At 36.9% G+C, this 19563-nt stretch overlaps 1 protein-coding gene across 2 annotated transcripts in view; it reads right to left on the bottom strand.

The window, feature by feature from the left end:
- LOC121388167 (phosphorylase b kinase regulatory subunit beta-like) overlaps positions 1-19563 on the bottom strand; it is a 47431-nt gene that overhangs the window by 10073 nt on the left and 17795 nt on the right. Inside the window, exons 11-20 of one of the 2 annotated variants that reach the window (XM_041519405.1) lie at positions 19221-19376; positions 18208-18305; positions 14581-14811; positions 13838-13942; positions 12198-12280; positions 10311-10401; positions 8421-8591; positions 5464-5508; positions 1424-1699; positions 458-660 (exon numbers count right to left, since the gene is read on the bottom strand). In XM_041519405.1, the coding sequence (XP_041375339.1) occupies positions 458-660; positions 1424-1699; positions 5464-5508; positions 8421-8591; positions 10311-10401; positions 12198-12280; positions 13838-13942; positions 14581-14811; positions 18208-18305; positions 19221-19376 (1459 nt within the window). The remainder of the gene's footprint in view (positions 1-457; positions 661-1423; positions 1700-5463; positions 5509-8420; positions 8592-10310; positions 10402-12197; positions 12281-13837; positions 13943-14580; positions 14812-18207; positions 18306-19220; positions 19377-19563) is intronic. The other variant, XM_041519406.1, reaches the window with a different exon arrangement.

The following is a 19563-nucleotide window of genomic DNA, read 5'->3' as shown; positions in this document are numbered from 1 at the left end:
TCTATAATCTAGGAACACCACAGACCCTATTCTATAATCTAGGAACACCACACCCCCTATTCTATAATCTAGGAACACTGCATACCCTATTCTATAATCTAGGAATACCACAGACCCTGTTCTGATTTTTACATTTATAATGCTGTAAAATAATCTACAAATACCAGTCCCTATTCTATAATCTAGGAACATCACACACCCTATTCTATAATCTACGAACATTGCAGATCCTATTCTATGATCTAGGGACACCACAGACCCTATTCTGATTTTCATATTTATAATTCTATTCTATAATCTAGGAACACGACAAACCCTATTCTGATTTTCATATTTATAATGCTATTCTATAATCTAGGAACACCACAGATCCTATTCTATAATCTAGGAACACCACAGACCCTATTCTGATTTTTATATTTATAATGCTATTCTATAATCTAGGAACACCACAGACCCTATTCTGATTTTGAGGATCCCATCAAAGAGGTGCGAGGAGGTGGCGATCAGTTTGCCGATACACAGAATGAGCTCCTGCTGCAGCACGGACTGGCTGATGTCGTATGGCAGACACTTGCTGTAAATGATGTTCTTCAGTTCATTCGGGCTGATCGGCTTGTCGAGAACCTCCTCCTCGTGACCAAACACCCCCACCGTTATCTGAAGAGGTAAAGGTGCTGTGTCATAGTTGCAATAATGGTGGTTTCTGCCAAATACATTGATTACTTTTTTGCTTTGAAACATAAAGTTTATACCTTCAGCTATAATTACAAACAAGTATTCCCATTTACCATTAGAATTTTTGTAATTTTTAAGGATTGTCTGTTATTTCTTTTATGTTCATCAGGGTATGGAAAAAAAAAGCCATTCTCACATAAGTTGGGGAATGATTTTTTTTAAATTATTTTTTATCCATAAACAATAACACTGACAACATTTACGTTCATCAAAAAATTACCAAACTCCCGTTGCTATGTCTGAACCAATGGAATGATGTTACGTTGTAATGAATGTAACAGAAATTTAATTATTAAGAGAGAAAAATTGAGTGTGTCACATGCATTAACTAGTGATGTGGGGCGCGATGTAGCCCAGTGATAAAGTGCTCGCCTGATGTTTCTCATTCCAGACAGTGTACCACGACTGGTATATCAAAGACCATGGTATGTGCTATCCTGTCTGTGGGATGGTGCATATAAAAGATCCCTTGCTACTAATGGAAAAATGTGGCGGGTTTCCTCTCTTAAAATATATGTCAGAATTACCAAATGTTTGACATCAAATAGCTGATGATTAATACATCAATGTCTTCTAGTGGTGTTGTTAAACAAAACAAATCCTTTTTTAAAATACTAACTGATAACAACTGTGCAAGCGGTACAGTGATACTTGAATGGCTTCAACTTTAATGTATTAAATTCACCTGTTTTCCCTTGACGAGCACCGCTGTCACCGAGGGAGCCAGACTGTCGACAAGTTTGCCTAGTAACGCTGAACACAACCTGACGACAGCCCAGTTGCGGAACTCTCCGGCCTTGAGGACTATCGACTCGAGCTTTGTACCGATTGTCTGGCCATCGATGCGGAAGAATGCCCCCTCCCTCTCGTACAGAAGTTTGAGAATCTGGGCTTGCGGCATCAACCCAGTGACGGAATTCAGCTGCTGAACAAGCTGCCCCACTTCTTTTGTGCGCAGTTCCTGCAGGTACATTTATGCAAAAAATATCTTTTTAATGGAGCTTAAATTTTTATCTACTATAATAAAAAATAATAAAAAAAGAAAGAAGGTAAACACACCTTTGACTAAATGAACAATTAAGCTACCTCTGCTAACTATAATGACCCCCCCCCCCCCAAAAAAAAAACCTAAAAGAAAAAAAGACCCCCCACCAACCCCACGCCCCAACAACCTTTGAGCTTAAGCGTGAACTTTTTTTTATCATGTGCCTATAACACTAGAGTTTCAGGCATGTCCATCCTGGGCTCAGTCTCTAGCATGGCCAGGGTCCTGACCAGGGACACCACAATCTTTGAGTACAGTGGCGGATCCAGAAAATTTATTGGAGGGGGCGGGGGGCTCAATGACATGATGCGGAATGCCAAGAGAACTTTGGAGGAGGTTTGGAGGGGGGATGAAAATTAATATATAATAAAATGATAACTGTCGCAAAATTTGGGGGTGGGGGTGGGGGGGGGGGTGGGGGGCCGCAGAAACCCAGATCTGCCTCTGGAGTATATTTAAATAAATGAAAAATGTAACATTATCTTTTTAATATACATGGTTTTATTAGTATTATTTTTTAATGAAGTTGAGATGTGTATCTATCGGTATCTCAGCTAACTGTAGTAAAATCTTTGAGTAAATGAACAAGTTATCTCAGCTAACTGTAGTAAAATCTTTGAGTAAATGAACAAGTTATCTCAGCTAACTGTAGTAAAATCCTTTGAGTAAATGAACAAGTTATCTCAGCTAACTGTAATAAAATCCTTTGAGTAAATGAACAAGTTATCTCAGCTAACTGTAATAAAATCCTTTGAGTAAATGAACAAGTTACGTCAGCTAACTGTAATAAAAATCCTTTGAGTAAATGAACAAGTTACGTCAGCTAACTGTAATAAAATCCTTTGAGTAAATGAACAAGTTACCTCAGCTAATTGTAACAAAATCCTTTGAGTAAATGAACAAGTTACATGTACGTCAGCTGATTGTAAAGAACAAAAACTAAAACAAAACACAAAAGTCTTTGAGTAAATGAACAAGCCGACAGATTTCTTGTGTGCATGCACAAAGTTCCTGAAAGTAAAATTGGGTAATATAATGTTTCCTTTGTGCTTTTGTTTTAGATCTACCTTAACTACACTTAACTATAATGTGAAAATCAACTTTCAAAAACTGAACAAGCTGTTGAATGTTTTTGGTGCATAACAGCCAGAATCAGAATTAATTATGGTATATAATTTGTTTACTATACCTATACAAAGTGGGCCAAACTTACAAAGCCTGGTTATGTCTTATTGACATATTTACATTCACAATGCTTAAACACATGCTTTTAATTCGGCCAAGCATTTCTTTTCTGTTTAGTTCAAATCTCCCTCAGCTAATTTACATATAAATACATTGTATACACCTGAAAATCAATTAAGCACCACACAGTTTTGACATATACATGTAATTAATGTGACTTATAGTTCGCAATTAATTGTGACCCATTTCATGGATATAAAACACTAAATATTAATGCTACATTGTTTGTGTATGCAGAAGATATTAAAAAAGATTGACATTATGTGACAATGCCATTATATCAATATTTAATGTATTCTATGGAAAAAGACAGAAACTGTAATTATACAAGAAAATTGTCAATTAAACACGTTTTTAATTATATTTATGAGACGGGTTATGACACGCTGGGGCCTTGTGCCCCAGTCTTTGTTTAACTGGAACTACTAACAGCATATGAAGTCCACTGATTGGTGGAACTGATAACGATAGGGGATGAAGTGTCGCTGATTGGTCAATTGTCTGATAAGCGTCACTTTTGTCAGGAAGCTCTGATACATGGTAAGAAAGCTTTGTCGTGTTTTAATTCCCACCCCTTCCCCATTTCAGACCTCCTTAAATAGCTGACTCGCTGTCTTTCCATTACCAGTAGGAGTACATTGTAAAAATACACCTGTCTGGGATTCGAAATTAAATGCTGAGAACAGATTAAGTCATAAATGGATTCGAGTTTGAGTTCAATAACCATGTCCATTTAGTATTAGAAACACCATATTAAATATGTACCGTATGGCTGATGTACATGTGAAAATAATATGAAAAACATCTCCTTTAAGTTCTCTAGCATGATGCCAGATATGTTTAATACATAGTTCGTAAAAGTAGAGATGTTAAGTACACAATGCCATGAATATATACAGTGAAACCTGTCTAAATCGGACCCTGAACAAACTGGAATCTTGTCAAAACTGGCCAAGTTTCATGGTCTCAAATTATCTAAATTCTAAAACGCAACCCTCTTAACACCAGATCCAGTTTAAATGGGATAGATATTAGGCAGTGATAGAAATAAGCAGAATTTTTCACTATTCCACCGGACAAAGACATCTAGAAATCTACTAAGTCCAAATAAGTGGATTGTTTTACTCAAGTACGAAGATGATGTTTGTGATTGCTCAGTTTTAATGAAATGGCACTGAGGCACATTTTGCTTGTCCGAATAGATTTTCACTTGTCGGGACAAACAGACAAGTGCTTATTTCGAACACTGTTAGGTCTCTGGCGTGATCTGGTTTAGACAGGTTTTACTGTATATGATAAATAAAATTTTATACAATGAAAATACAAAGAATGACAACGTTTTTTTTTAAATTCACTACTGGAATGAATGAATGAATGAATGAATGAATGAATGAATGAATGAATGTTTTAACTACTGGTAAACAAAAAACAAAACAAATAAACCCTACTACAGTGGACTCTGTCTAAATCAGATTCACTTGAGACCGATGAAATATGCCGCTTTAGACAGATTGCTGGTGTAGACAGATTTCGTCCAGAGTTACTGTTACTGTAATAGTTCTTGCGATATAGTGATCAGAAAATACCAATGTAAATAAAACATCCTATTCACCAAACATTTGGATTATATATAAGATGTCTGTGAAAGCAAGTCTAAGCAACCTGAAAGATATTTGCATTTGTACAATTTTTTTTTAACAAAATACGATGGATCGTCAGTGAGAAGCGGGACCAGACTTGAATTTTGAAAGTGGAATATTAACATCCACTATGGATACCAACATTGACCCTAGTTAAATATGTGTTCAAACCACAACACATTTAAAAATAACAAGCAGAACAAATAACACTATTTTACTGATTAAACTCACATGAAATAGGGGTCTGACTTTATAGGGTTTTTTGTTTGTTTTAATGAATGTCACAGTACTTCAATAAAGTCTACCGAGTATCAGCAGAAAAAAAGTCTGTCACTGATCTCTGTGATTTACTGGTGTTTCAATCCGTTACAACACGTATGGTTCACTGCTTGTTAAACCTTCAAAGAGGCACAGCTATTTCATAACACTTTGCTGTCCTAAGTACTGGGGAACTGCTGTTATTGTTTAAAAGGTGACCATAGACAGACAGTAGAGGTGAGATCACGTGCCAGTGTAGACAGAGCTAATTACTACATAAACCGTTCTTTTGTGCTTGAATTTGATCCAAAATCCAGAACAGACGACATCCGGTTTAGGCAGAGTTTTGTTCATGATAAATTAACGGTAGCTGGACAGGACTTTAAAACTGTGCCGGCTTACACAGAAATCTGGTTTAGACAGATACTGGTTTGGACAAGAGTCCACTGTATATGGCATTGGACATCTAAAGTAAAATACTGAATGTACCAAAACATGCGATATAATTAGAACACTGACCAACAATACTACTTGTACCTTAAGTAACACATACAACGAAGGTGACTCATAGCACATGTATGCCTGAAACATAAGTTGTTTACTTTACTATAAAAAGAAGCAAAAAAAAAAAAAAAAAAGAGGCTAAAATGCAGATATACTTTTCATTTTAATTATAAGGACCTTTGTGAGTGTTGATATTGTAAAAGGTGGTCCCTATCAAAAAGTGAACGTCACATATCCATAGTCCAGTGGTAAAGCACTCGCCTGATGTGCAGTCAGTTAGGATGGGCCCATTGGGCTATTTCTCGTTGCAGCCAGTGCTTTACACGTGGTGTAACAAAGGCTGTAGCATATACTATCCTGTCTGTGGGACAGTGCATATAAACAATCTCTTGCTGCTGATTAATTAAGAGTAGCCTATTGAGTGCCGGAAGCAGGTTTCCTCTCTAAATTTCTCTGTGGTCCTTAACCATATCTCTGACACCATATAACTGTAATTAAAATATGTTGAGTCATTAGAGAAAACAATTATTTCTTTCAAGTATCCATGTGCTAGGGGATGCACATGATATACACCCCCCCTGGGACAGACCTGTCAGACATACACCAATGAAATTAGTTTTATTAATAGGTCTACTATGTACCAGTGTTAATCTATGCTCAGACAAATTTGCTGACTAAAATTACTTAAAACAAGTAAATTATTGCACAATAAGAAATCTATTCTAACACTGTACACACCGTACCAGATACAACAACTAGTAAACAGGGAGGGCAGACAAAACTCACCTCGACGTATGACAAACCAGAGCCACTCTGTGAAAATGTCAAACAGTCGCACTATAATTCTGTTACTACTATATTTTAGTTAAAGGTGCAGACCCTAGTTCCAACCCGTAAAAACTGACATTAAATTTTGTTAATAGATACAAACCTGTAAGACATCTAGATAAAGTTACAACAGAGTGAAACAAGAGTCTGTGAGGCTGAAATGTTGGTGAAATACGCTTAAAAAATAGACTAAAACTCAACTCTATAACCTTTACTTCTCAGATGCACGTGTGTTTTTAAAAATATGACAAATAAATTTTGTGATATTGAAAACACCAGGATGATCAGAAACACTTCGGATGTATGGACATGGATAATCTAAACAATAAAATCTAAGTAATGTTTGATTTTAGTTATCAAAACTGGCTCTAATAGTGAAAAATATGTCTTAGTGTTTAAAAACCAGGGTCTGTCACACTTTATCATGTGTGTACACTTCACATTTTTGCCTACAAAAATATGTCACGATGTCTGCAAAAAAAACAGTACAGATGAGGAACTATGGTTAAAGATTTTATGTTTTTTTGGTGGGAGGGGGGGGGGGGAGGAATTTTTTAACAGCCAGTGGTCATAAGAATAATTCGGCTTAATGATATACTTGATGACTGGAATATTGAACAGGTAATAATTACAAGAGTTGTCTCCATTTTTAAAAGAATCAAAAGTGCAGAGAGGTTAATGAAAGTATTTTGGGAAATAAAAATATAATAAAACATCATTTTATCCTTAAAACATAGTAAGTAGATGACCACTAATAGTAATACATATTTCATTTAATTTAATAAATCAGATGCTTGTAAACATAGTAAGTAGATGACCACTAATAGTAACACGTATTTAATTTAATAAATCAGATGCTTGTAAACATAGTAAGTAGATGACCACTAATAGTAACACATATTTAATTTAATAAATCAGATGCTTGTAAACATAGTAAGTAGATGACCACTAATAGTAACACGTATTTAATTTAATAAATCAGATGCTTGTAAACATAGTAAGTAGATGACCACTAATAGTAACACATATTTAATTTAATAAATCAGATGCTTGTAAACATAGTAAGTAGATGACCACTAATAGTAACACGTATTTAATTTAATAAATCAGATGCTTGTAAACATATAAGTAGATGACCACTAATAGTAACACGTATTTCATTTAATTTAATAAATCAGATGCTTGTAAAAAAAAGTTTGTATTTTAGGGGAGGGATGTAGCCAGGTGGTAAAGCGCTCACTTGATGCACAGTTGGTTTGGGATCGATCCCCATCGGTGGGTTCATTGGACTATTTCTTGTTCCAACCAGTGCACCACGGCTGGTGTATTAAAGGCCATGGTATGTGCTATCCTATCTGTGGGATGGTGCATATAAAAGATCCCTTGCTACTAATGGAAAAATGTAGCGGGTTTACTCTCTAGACTAATGTCAAAATTACCAAATGTTTCACATCCAATAGCCAATGATTAATAAATCAGTGTGCTCTAGTAGTGTTGTTAAACAAAAACAAACTTGTCAGACAGCAGGGATGGGGTGTGTTTATTTTTCATTATTTTGTGTGAAAAGTTGATTTCATAGCTTCCATTTCTTCAACTTTTTTCTCTAATACAACTTGAATAAAGGATTTAGCTTTTTCTAGATTCTGAAGTACATTCGAGTTGTAACATTTATTGACTTAAATGTGTTTCAAAATATGTTTCTTTTTTACAGATATTTTTATATTGGTGCTAAACATACTTGCTTGACACACACAACAACGGGCACGCCAAATAGTGATGTATTTGTGCTTCAAATTGTGAATACTCTGTCAATAACACTAGAGTTAGAAGCACTGTTACTAGACACTGCCATATATGGTTCTGAGGTTAATAATATTCACTATCACTAGTGTAATGTACTATATATATAATATTTATATAATATATACATGCACGCCTATATATTTTCAGTTTATATATTATGTACAATCTCTAACATATAATGTGACTGTAAGGTAGTGATATCAGGGCCCTCAACCCTGACACTACCAAACTTGTTTCTGGGGTTAATAAACTTTAAAAAACAAACAAAAAAAACAACCCCACCAGACTCCAAAACAAACTAGGGTCAGGGGCTTTAAGAGAGAATTATTTGAAGACTTGGTAAAGGGGAGGTAACCAACCTGTTCAATGAGATAGTCTCCGTGTTCGGGCTCCTCCTGGTGGGGTAGTTCGGTCAGACTGGTCAGATTAGTGGCCGAGTCGACTTTCTCCTGCACTGGGATGAAGATGGATGGGTCCGGCAACATGTGCAGGAAGTCCAGGTGCTCGATGCAAGCTGATGAGATGAAAGACTGAAAAGTAAGGAATATTTGACATGTTAATGATGCAAGCCGATGAAATAAAAGACTGAAAACTAAGGAATAATTGACATATTAGTGCAAGTCGACGAAATAAAAGACTGAAATGAAAAGGAATATTTGACTTCTCAATCCAAGGAATATTTTGCATGTTGATGCAAGGCGATGAAATAAAAAACTGAAAAGTAACAAATATTTTACATATTGATGCAAGTTGATGAAATAAAAGACTGAAACAAAAATAAATATTTGACTTCTCAGTCAAAGGAATATTTCAAATATTGATGCAAGCTGATGAAATTGCATTGCAAAAAATGTCTGACATCTTGATGCAAGCCGATGAAATAAAGACTGAAAAGTAAGGAATGTTTGACATGTTAATGCAAGCCAATGAAATAAAAAACTGAAAAAAGAAAGAAATGCTTGACATCTTGATACAAGTGGACATTTGTTCATTCATTCATTTTAATGTATTTTCATGCTTATATCCAATTAAGGTTCAAGCACGCTGTCCTGGGCACACACACCTGAGCTATCTGGGATGTCTGTCCAGGTCAGTGGGTTAATTGTTAGTGGTTAGTGAGAGAGAAGTCGGTGTAATGGTCTTACACCTACCCACTGAGTTGTTAAAACTCGATCTGGGTGGGAGCCGGTACCGGGCTGCGAACCCTGTACCTACCAGCCTTCTGTCCGATGGCTTAACCACGACACCAAAAAGGCCGGTTTCAAGCTGACAAAACAAAACACTGCAAAGAAAAACAATGTTTGACATCTTACTACACTGTTTAGTGTTAAAGAACAGTCACAGCTGTCATAGTGGGTCGAATTTAGCTCAATTGGTAGAGTGTTGGCAAACAGATAGCCCAAGATTATTGGGTTGAAGGACCGACCCTCCTTGGCAGACCCATTCAGTTTTGTCCAGTCCAAACCAATGCACCACGACTAGTATATCAAAGGCTGTGGTGTGTGCTGTCCTGTGTTGGAAAGTGCTTATAAAAGATCTGTTGCTGCTAATAAAAAAAATGATATCATATTAATCATTGTCTATTGGATGTCAAACATTTGTAATCTTGACTTGGTCTTAAAGGAAGCCTGCTACATTTTTCCATTAGCAGCAAGGAATCTTTTATATGTAATTTTCCATAAGAAGGAAAGCACATACTATGCCCTTTGTTTTTCCAGTCATGGGGTATTGGTTGGATCGGGGAAAAAACCCAATCAGAGAATGCATCCACCGAGCGGGTTTGATCCTACGACCAAATCACCCCAGACGAGCACTCTACCGACTGAGCTAGATCCCACCCCCAGTTTAAAACGATGACTGCAATTACATTGTAAAGGTAAAGCAGTGCAGGGCACAATATTTCACAAGAACCGTTCTTCTGTTCGCGTGTCAGTTATGCAAATTTAAAATCACGAGAACCGCCAATCTGTTACGTGATGAACAATTACATTCTAAAATTAAAAGTACCATATATCAGTAATGAAAGTGAAAATCAGTTTATATTTTTAAATACATTTGAACCACCAATGTAGCACAGAACCGTAGTTCAAGTGCTTTAAAATTAGGTAAGCCTAACTCATCGGTTACGAGAATTATATTCACGTCACCAAACAACCAGTTACCTTAGTATAAATCACGTGAACTGATTTCCGGTTACCTAAGATTTTGAAATATTGTCCCCTGCAGTGTTATGTTAAACTCTTTCTCACCTGCAGTCGGCCAATTTTGACCCGGACTCCATCCACCATTCCCTTCTTAAACTGAGCCAACAGATCAAGGAATCCTCCGAAATTGTAACCTCTGGAAAATAACAAACATCAGTGACGAAATGCTAACCTGCAGATCAATTCTAGGTTAAAACTGTAAGAAGATTTCCTTACAATACAGTCAGAATGTTACAATGACCGTGTTTATTCCATGGTCACTAGGCGTATCACCAGATGGAGTTCATTCACATATAATTTTAATATACTATTAGATTAATGACAATAATTTCTTTTCTGTTTGGACTAGGGGCAAAAACAATAATACTGTACAGTAGTAAATGAGAAAAAATGGAATTGTGAGAAAATATTTAGAATATTAACTCCTTTAAAGGGAAATATAATTTAAGCCACACCTCCCATGATAGAATTAATTTGACAAAAATCACTAAAAAATTAAATCGATCAAATTTTACTTTAATTCATAAAATAATAAAAGGAATAACTGTAAAGTAGTAAAAATAGATATATTATTTTAACTAACAGAAAAAAGAAGAAGAAAGAAATGTTTTATTTAACGACGCACTCAACACATTTTATTTACGGTTATATGGCGTCAGACATATGGTTAAGGACCACACAGATTTTGAGAGGAAACCCGCTGTCGCCACTACATGGGCTACTCTTCCGATTAGCAGCAAGGGATCTTTTATTTGCGCTTCCCACAGGCAGGATAGCACAAACCATGGCCTTTGTTGAACCAGTTATGGATCACTGGTCGGTGCAAGTGGTTTACACCTACCCATTGAGCCTTGCGGAGCACTCACTCAGGGTTTGGAGTCGGTATCTGGATTAAAAATCCCATGCCTCGACTGGGATCCGAACCCAGTACCTACCAGCCTGTAGACCGATGGCCTATCACGATGCCACCGAGGCCGGTAACTAACAGAAAAGTATGTAGAATTTAAACGCAATTAAATTTATGTACAGTTTATAACAGTTGCTTTGTAAATAAAAATAACCAATCAGATGCAAATTTCATGGGCGCCGCCATTTTGTTTACATCATTGCCAAGTAATGTTAACTCAATGTCGTAAAGTAAACAAAGTATCGAAGTAAGTAAGAGTTACTCTCCTTATTGACAGAATTATATTTCCTATTAAATTAATGACCGATAAAAATGCACCCATACGCAATGCAGCCAAAAAACATGTTTGATTCACAGCACTGCTAAAATGACAAAGATGATGTTTTCCCCGTAAAGCAGTAAGCGACATAAATGTCATTCTCTATGTCAAAGAGTTAAATATTTTGGTGGCAAAAAAAAAGAAGCAAAAACAAAAACAAGACAGAGTTAGGTATTTTTTATTGCCATGTTGTTATATTAAAACCATATTATATTTCATCTATGTAATAAATAATGTTTAAAGGAACTGTTCTGAACTGTTCTGAATTTACTGCAGTTGTAATGTGTGTTTACGACTATCATGTCCTTTTTGATGACTACAATTACATATTAATGACAATTTTCTGTTTAGAATATCAGTATCTGTATAAACAAGATGTCGGTTGTTGTCATAATGCTTGTAGTAGCTCAAATCAGATCCCCTTTGGTGGGTCCATTGGGCTATTTCTCGTTTTCACGACTGGTATATCAAAGGCTGTGGTATATGATATCCTGTCTGTGGGATGGTGCATATAAAGGATCCCTTGCTACTAATGGAAAAGGTAGCGGGTTTCCTCTCTAAGACTACAAGTCAAAATTACCAAATGTTTGACCTTCAATAGCTGATGATTAATACATTGATGTGCTCTTGTGGTGTTGTTAAACAAAACAATCTTTATTTTTTACTTTGTAAAAAGGAGACAATAATATTAGAGAGAAAAACATACCTGATGGCATTTTCTCTGATCAGCATGCACCATGTGGGTCGTCCAGACAGCTTCCAGCACTTTGACAGAAATGCCAAATCATTCTAAAAAACACAAGTAGAAACCAGTGAGATGCTGTAAAATGTGTGGAGGAAAATAATTGTATGATCCACGAAAAAAAAATTTAAGCAAAAATTAATTAGCGACAATTGTTAATCAGTTTGAAAATGAATTAACAGCTGCAATTAACATTTTAAAAATGTGGACATAGCAACCTCTAAAACATGCATAGTGAATCATGATGTGATACTAAACAAATGTTTTTGTAATATTTCTTAACCCTTTTAATTGTATGAACGATGTTTGACAAGACAACTTCAACATAATAGATGAAACCAACGTGTGAGAGAGACTGAGTGAACACTTTGTACGTGCCCATGTACCACGCAGGTCTCAGGCACGTCCATCCTGGGCTTAACCTCTGACTTTGCCAGTGACTAAGTCCGGGACAGGAGGCCAAAATGTGAAAAGGTTAATAAATTTTTATCAAAAAATGTTTTAGACAACCCATAGTCGTATCTTATATGTTTGTAAGTTCAAGTGTGCTATCGAACTACTACAACACCTTTACTAAACAATGTTTTCTTCATTTTATGCCATTCGTTAAAGGCAAAGTCTTGAAGGTTACGAGGTTTGTTTTTATCTATTACTGGATTATAAATGAAAATTTTATTTAGTTAACATAAATAAATTGTTTTTACTACCATCCAACATGTTTTCTTTGATCTATGGCAGACATAATTCTATAGCAATATGATTAGCAATTTTAATTAACCTAAAATAGAACTGGGTGTACAGATGTTTTCAACCAATGCTTGTGACGTGTATCTGGGTCTGAGCTTACAAGACTTTAGTCTAGACTTAAATCTCCAATGAAGTCACATGCATGACGTTAAAATCTCACTCTATAAAGAATCTTGAGTCTAGATTTTAAATGTTTTATAAGCACCAGACCTGAAGTCATTTGGAACATTTTAAAACAGCTAGCTTAAGATAAAAATAAAGCACCGAATTTACGAAGCCTGTTTTTCTTAAATGCACTGCCAGGTGTTTAAGCATTGTAAATGTATGAGGTTACACGCGTGTAAGTCTAAAACAGGTGTTTAAGCATTGTAGATGTATGAGGTTACACGCGTGTAAGTCTAAAACAGGTGTTTAAGCATTGTAGATGTATGAGGTTACACACGTGTAAGTCTAAAACAGGTGTTTAAGCATTGTAGATGTATGAGGTTACACGTGTGTAAGTCTAAAACAGGTGTTTAAGCATTGTAAATGTATGAGGTTACATGCGTGTAAGTCTAAAACAGGTGTTTAAGCATTGTAAATGTATGAGGTTACACGCGTGTAAGTCTAAAACAGGTGTTTAAGCATTGTGTTTTATAAGTACCTGGCCTGAAGTCTTTTGGAACAATTTAAAACAGCTGGTTTAAGATAAAATTAAATGAAGACAAAAAGAGGAATCTTTATGGTTCTCAAATTGAAGTGCTGGGGAAGGGAAGGGGCTTCGCAGAACTACATGCTTGCTTGTTCTCGATTGAGGTGTTGGGGAGGGGAGAGGGCTTTGCAGCCCTACAGGCCTACTTGTTTGATGGTGAACTTACCCTGCAGTCGTCCATCACCAGATTGATGTCCTGAGCCAGGTAAAACTCACTCAGCTCAAACAGAAGTGGGTAGCAGATAATCGTTTTACCACAGGCTCGGTAGATCTACAATAAATCAGTATTGTTAAGACATAAATGATAATAGTTTTATCACAGGCTCAGTAGATCTAAAACAAATCAATATTAAGAGATAGATACATAAGCAGCAGACAGCAGATATAAAACAAATCAATATTAAGAGATAGATACATAAGCAACAGGCAGCAGATATAAAACAATCAATATTAAGAGATAGATACATAAGCAGCAGACAGCAGATATAAAACAAATCAATATTAAGAGATAGATACACAAGCAGCAGACAGCAGATATAAAACAAATCAATATTAAGAGATAGATACATAAGCAGCAGATAGCAGATAATAGTTTTAATACAGGCTCGGTAGATCTAAAACAAATCAATATTGTTAAGAGATAGATACACCAGCAGTAGATCTATATACATGTAGCAGATATAGAGAATATCACATGAGTGACCGTTGCATACCATTTACCTTACAATGAGTTGATTTAAAAACATATCTAAAGTTACCTTATGTCCCCCATTACATATTCTATAAAGCCTTTGTTCACAATAACCATCTAATTCCTCCTTTCCTCTCTGCTGTACAATTCATACTTGTACCGGGTAATGCAATCATTTTATAATAGTCTACAATTTAATGTAAAATTGTTAATGTTACCTTTGATGTACTGAGCACACCGAACGGCCTACTGGGGCGACCAGAAAGTCCCAACTTGGTGTTTAAGCCGAGGTATTCGTACGCCTTGGTCAGCTCCTTGGGGGACCAGATCTGCATTGGCTCTATCTGGTGTGGGGTCTGGGTCTGGATCCCGTATGTTCCCAGCAGCTGCTGCAGGCGAGCACTCTCTGCGATCAGAACAATCTGGATTCCGAGGTCGTGTGGAGTTCCCTATACATGAAGATCATACTGTTAAAGGTGTTATCGTACCCCAGATCGTGTGGAGTTCCCTATACATGAAGATCATACTGTTAAAGGTGTTATCGTACCCCAGATCGTGTGGAGTTCCCTATATACATGAAGATCATACTGTTAAAGGTGTTATCGTACCCCAGATCGTGTGGAGTTCCCTATACATGAAGATCATACTGGTAAAGGTGTTATCGTACCCCAGATCCTGTGGAGTTCCCTATACATGAAGATCATACTGTTAAAGGTGTTATCGTCCCCCAGATCATGTGGAGTTCCCTATATACATGAAGATCATACTGTTAAAGGTGTTATCGTATCCCAGATCGTGTGGAGTTCCCTATATACATGAAGATCATACTGTTAAAGGTGTTATCGTACCCCAGATCGTGTGGAGTTCCCTATATACATGAAGATCATACTGTTAAAGGTGTTATCGTACCCCAGATCGTGTGGAGTTCCCTATACATGAAGATCATACTGTTAAAGGTGTTATCGTACCCCAGATCGTGTGGAGTTCCCTATACATGAAGATCATACTGTTAAAGGTGTTATCGTACCCCAGATCGTGTGGAGTTCCCTATATACATGAAGATCATACTGTTAAAGGTGTTATCGTACCCCAGATCGTGTGGAGTTCCCTATACATGAAGATCATACTGTTAAAGGTGTTATCGTACCCCAGATCGTGTGGAGTTCCCTATATACATGAAGATCATACTGTTAAAGGTGTTATCGTACCCCAGATCGTGTGGAGTTCCCTATATACATGAAGATCATACTGTTAAATGAAGATCATACTGTTAAAGGTTATCGTACCCCAGATCGTGTGGAGTTCCCTATACATGAAGATCATACTGTTAAAGGTGTTATCGTACCCCAGATCGTGTGGAGTTCCCTATACATGAAGATCATACTGTTAAAGGTGTTATCGTACCCCAGATCGTGTGGAGTTCCCTATACATGAAGATCATACTGTTAAAGGTGTTATCGTACCCCAGATCGTGTGGAGTTCCCTATACATGAAGATCATACTGTTAAAGGTGTTATCGTACCCCAGATCGTGTGGAGTTCCCCAGATCATACTGTGGTTATCGTACCCCAGATCGTGTAGTTCCCTATACATGAAGATCATACTGTTAAAGGTGTTATCGTACCCCAGATCGTGTGGAGTTCCCTATACATGAAGATCATACTGTTAAAGGTGTTATCGTACCCCAGATCGTGTGGAGTTCCCTATACATGAAGATCATACTGTTAAAGGTGTTATCGTACCCCAGATCGTGTGGAGTTCCCTATATACATGAAGATCATACTGTTAAAGGTGTTATCTGTTAAAGGTGTTATCGTACCCCAGATCGTGTGGAGTTCCCTATATACATGAAGATCATACTGTTAAAGGTGTTATCGTACCCCCAGATCATGAAGATCATACTGTGGAGTTCCCGTGTGGAGTTCCCTATACATGAAGATCATACTGTTAAAGGTGTTATCGTACCCCAGATCGTGTGGAGTTCCCTATATACATGAAGATCATACTGTTAAAGGTGTTATCGTACCCCAGATCGTGTGGAGTTCCCTATACATGAAGATCATACTGTTAAAGGTGTTATCGTACCCCAGATCGTGTGGAGTTCCCTATATACATGAAGATCATACTGTTAAAGGTGTTATCGTACCCCAGATCGTGTGAAGATCATACTGAGTCGTACCCCAGATCGTGTGGAGTTCCCTATACATGAAGATCATACTGTTAAAGGTGTTATCGTACCCCAGATCGTGTGGAGTTCCCTATACATGAAGATCATACTGTTAAAGGTGTTATCGTACCCCAGATCGTGTGGAGTTCCCTATACATGAAGATCATACTGTTAAAGGTGTTATCGTACCCCAGATCGTGTGGAGTTACCCCCTATATACATGAAGATCATACTGTTAAAGGTGTTATCGTACCCCAGATCGTGTGGAGTTCCCTATACATGAAGATCATACTGTTAAAGGTGTTATCGTACCCCAGATCGTGTGGAGTTCCCTATACATGAAGATCATACTGTTAAAGGTGTTATCGTACCCCAGATCGTGTGGAGTTCCCTATACATGAAGATCATACTGTTAAAGGTGTTATCTATACCCCAGATCGTGTGGAGTTCCCTATACATGAAGATCATACTGTTAAAGGTGTTATCATACCCCAGATCGTGTGGAGTTCCCTATACATGAAGATCATACTGTTAAAGGTGTTATCGTACCCCAGATCGTGTGGAGTTCCCTATACATGAAGATCATACTGTTAAAGGTGTTATCGTACCCCAGATCGTGTGGAGTTCCCTATACATGAAGATCATACTGTTAAAGGTGTTATCGTACCCCAGATCGTGTGGAGTTCCCTATACATGAAGATCATACTGTTAAAGGTGTTATCGTACCCAAGATCGTGTGGAGTTCCCTTTACATGAAGATCATACTGTTAAAGGTGTTTAGAAGGGACAGGATGCTAGATCGTGTGGAGTTCCCTATTACATGAAGATCATACTGTTAAAGGTGTTATCGTACCCCAGATCGTGTGGAGTTCCCTATACATGAAGATCATACTGTTAAAGGTGCTATTCAGACGTATAATCTTGTTTTCAGAAGGGGTGGGATATAGCCAAGTGGTAAAGTGCTCACTTGATGTGTGGTCAATCTGGGATCGATCCCCGTTGGTAGGCCTATTGGGTTCTTTCTCATTCCAGCCAGTGCACCATGACTGTTATGTCAAAGGCCATGGTATATGTTATCCTGTCTGAGGGATGGTGCATATAAAACATCCCTTGCTACTAATGGAAAAATTGTGCAGGTTTCCTCTCTAAGACTATATGTCAAAATTACCAAATGTTTGACATCCAATAGCTGATAATTAATAAATCAATGGGCTGTAGTGATGTCATTAAACAAAACAAACTTTAACTTTGTTTTCAGAAGTGGTGTGAGATCCAGCTCAGATGGTAGAGCTCTCGGCTGTGGTGCTTGGGTCAAAGGATCGAAACCCCTCAGTGGACCCATTCCACGACTGTTCTCCCCCACCCGCCTCAACCAGTAACCAGTACCCCACAACTGGTATGTCAAAGGTCAAGGTATGTTTTGTTTTAACAAAGGTCACAAATAGACATAATCGCATTAAATCCTGACATGAAAGTGATCAGAAAAAGGACAAAAGAAATAATAAGAATTGTTTGTAACTTTTTATGAATTTTATCAATATATAACAGTCATTAATTTAGTATAATACATCGTGTTACACTATTGTTTTTACATTTTGAGACTGTTATACATCAATAAATTCACACACAAGAAAAGACAAATAATTCTTAAAGAGACTGTACAGGAATCTGAGCTGACCTGAAACTTGGAGTACCGAGTATTGAACCTGGGTCTCTCTGGTGCTGGAAGATACCGACGAACTGGGTCGAGACCATTCCTTGCCAGCAAACCTTCAACTGGAAAATACAAAAATACATATCATATAAAGTTTTCATTAAAGAAAACCTAAACAAAAATTATACTACAACCTATTTCTGCTTATTACATAAGACTCATAACAATCCCTGAAACAAATTCCTGAAAATGTATTAACATTTTGATGATCTATTACTGTGTATACAAATAAGTGGCATAATAAACTTGGCATGTCAAACATTTTATAATTTTGACAAATAGCCTTAGAGAGAAAACCTATTACATTTTCCCAGTAGTAGTAAGGGATATTTTATATGCACCATCGCACAGACAGGATAGCACATACCACAGCCTTTGATATATCAGTTGTGGTTCACTGGCTAGAATGAGAAATAACCCAATAGGCCCACCAATGGGGATTGATCCTAAATCGACTGCGCATCAAGCGAGCACTTTACCAATGGGCTACATCCTGCTACTAATAAACTTTTAAATGTTTGCCTTTGTAGATGATAAATTCCTCAACTTTATCCACACACTCAGATAATTTACAAGACAATCTGAAACAGACTCAACAACTAATATTATTACCTCTGACTATTGTAATAATGAAGTCAGTTGCAACATATTTCATACAGACTGTTTCAAACTTCAAAATATTTTGATGCAATTTATATCAAAATGGTGATTTTTTCATCTACAAAAGGCAACTTTTTAATGTTTATTATGCTTTTTATTTGTATATAATAAAAAGTTACCATAATGTTAAGTACAGTTTTCAAGTTTTCATTCCAGGAATTTTAATAAATCATATGTAATAAGCAAAAATATGATGGGATATAATTATGCATTTTGGGCGGTTTGAAAACACATGTACTAAAAGATTCCTTGATGTGGTGTATTGATACATAATCACATTTTCAGTTTTATCTTCTATAAGTGTTTGTAAGTCTGACCTAACAGCTGACTGATGATGTAGATGGCCTGACCCCACATGAAGACCCCGCCCGTGGATCCCTCTGGGCTGGGCAGTCGCTCCTGACTCCCAGGATGCATCTTCTCCAGCTCAATGGTGTCTTCAGGAACGTAGTAATACTTGGGAACCAACAGTCCTGAAAAACAGTCACATCTACATACATACTACATACATAATAATCACTGGCTGACTGACTCACTGAAGACTCATTGGTTGACTGAAGACAGATTGGATTCTTAAAGATTGACTGACTGTATGACTGACTGATTGACTGACTGACTACCTGACTGAGTGACTGACTGACTGAATGACATGACTGAATG

Source organism: Gigantopelta aegis, chromosome 14, assembly GCF_016097555.1.
Source record: "Gigantopelta aegis isolate Gae_Host chromosome 14, Gae_host_genome, whole genome shotgun sequence".
Taxonomy (NCBI): domain Eukaryota; kingdom Metazoa; phylum Mollusca; class Gastropoda; order Neomphalida; family Peltospiridae; genus Gigantopelta; species Gigantopelta aegis.
The sequence above is the reverse complement of the archived record's forward strand: the minus strand, read 5'-3'. Positions and strand labels throughout refer to the sequence as shown.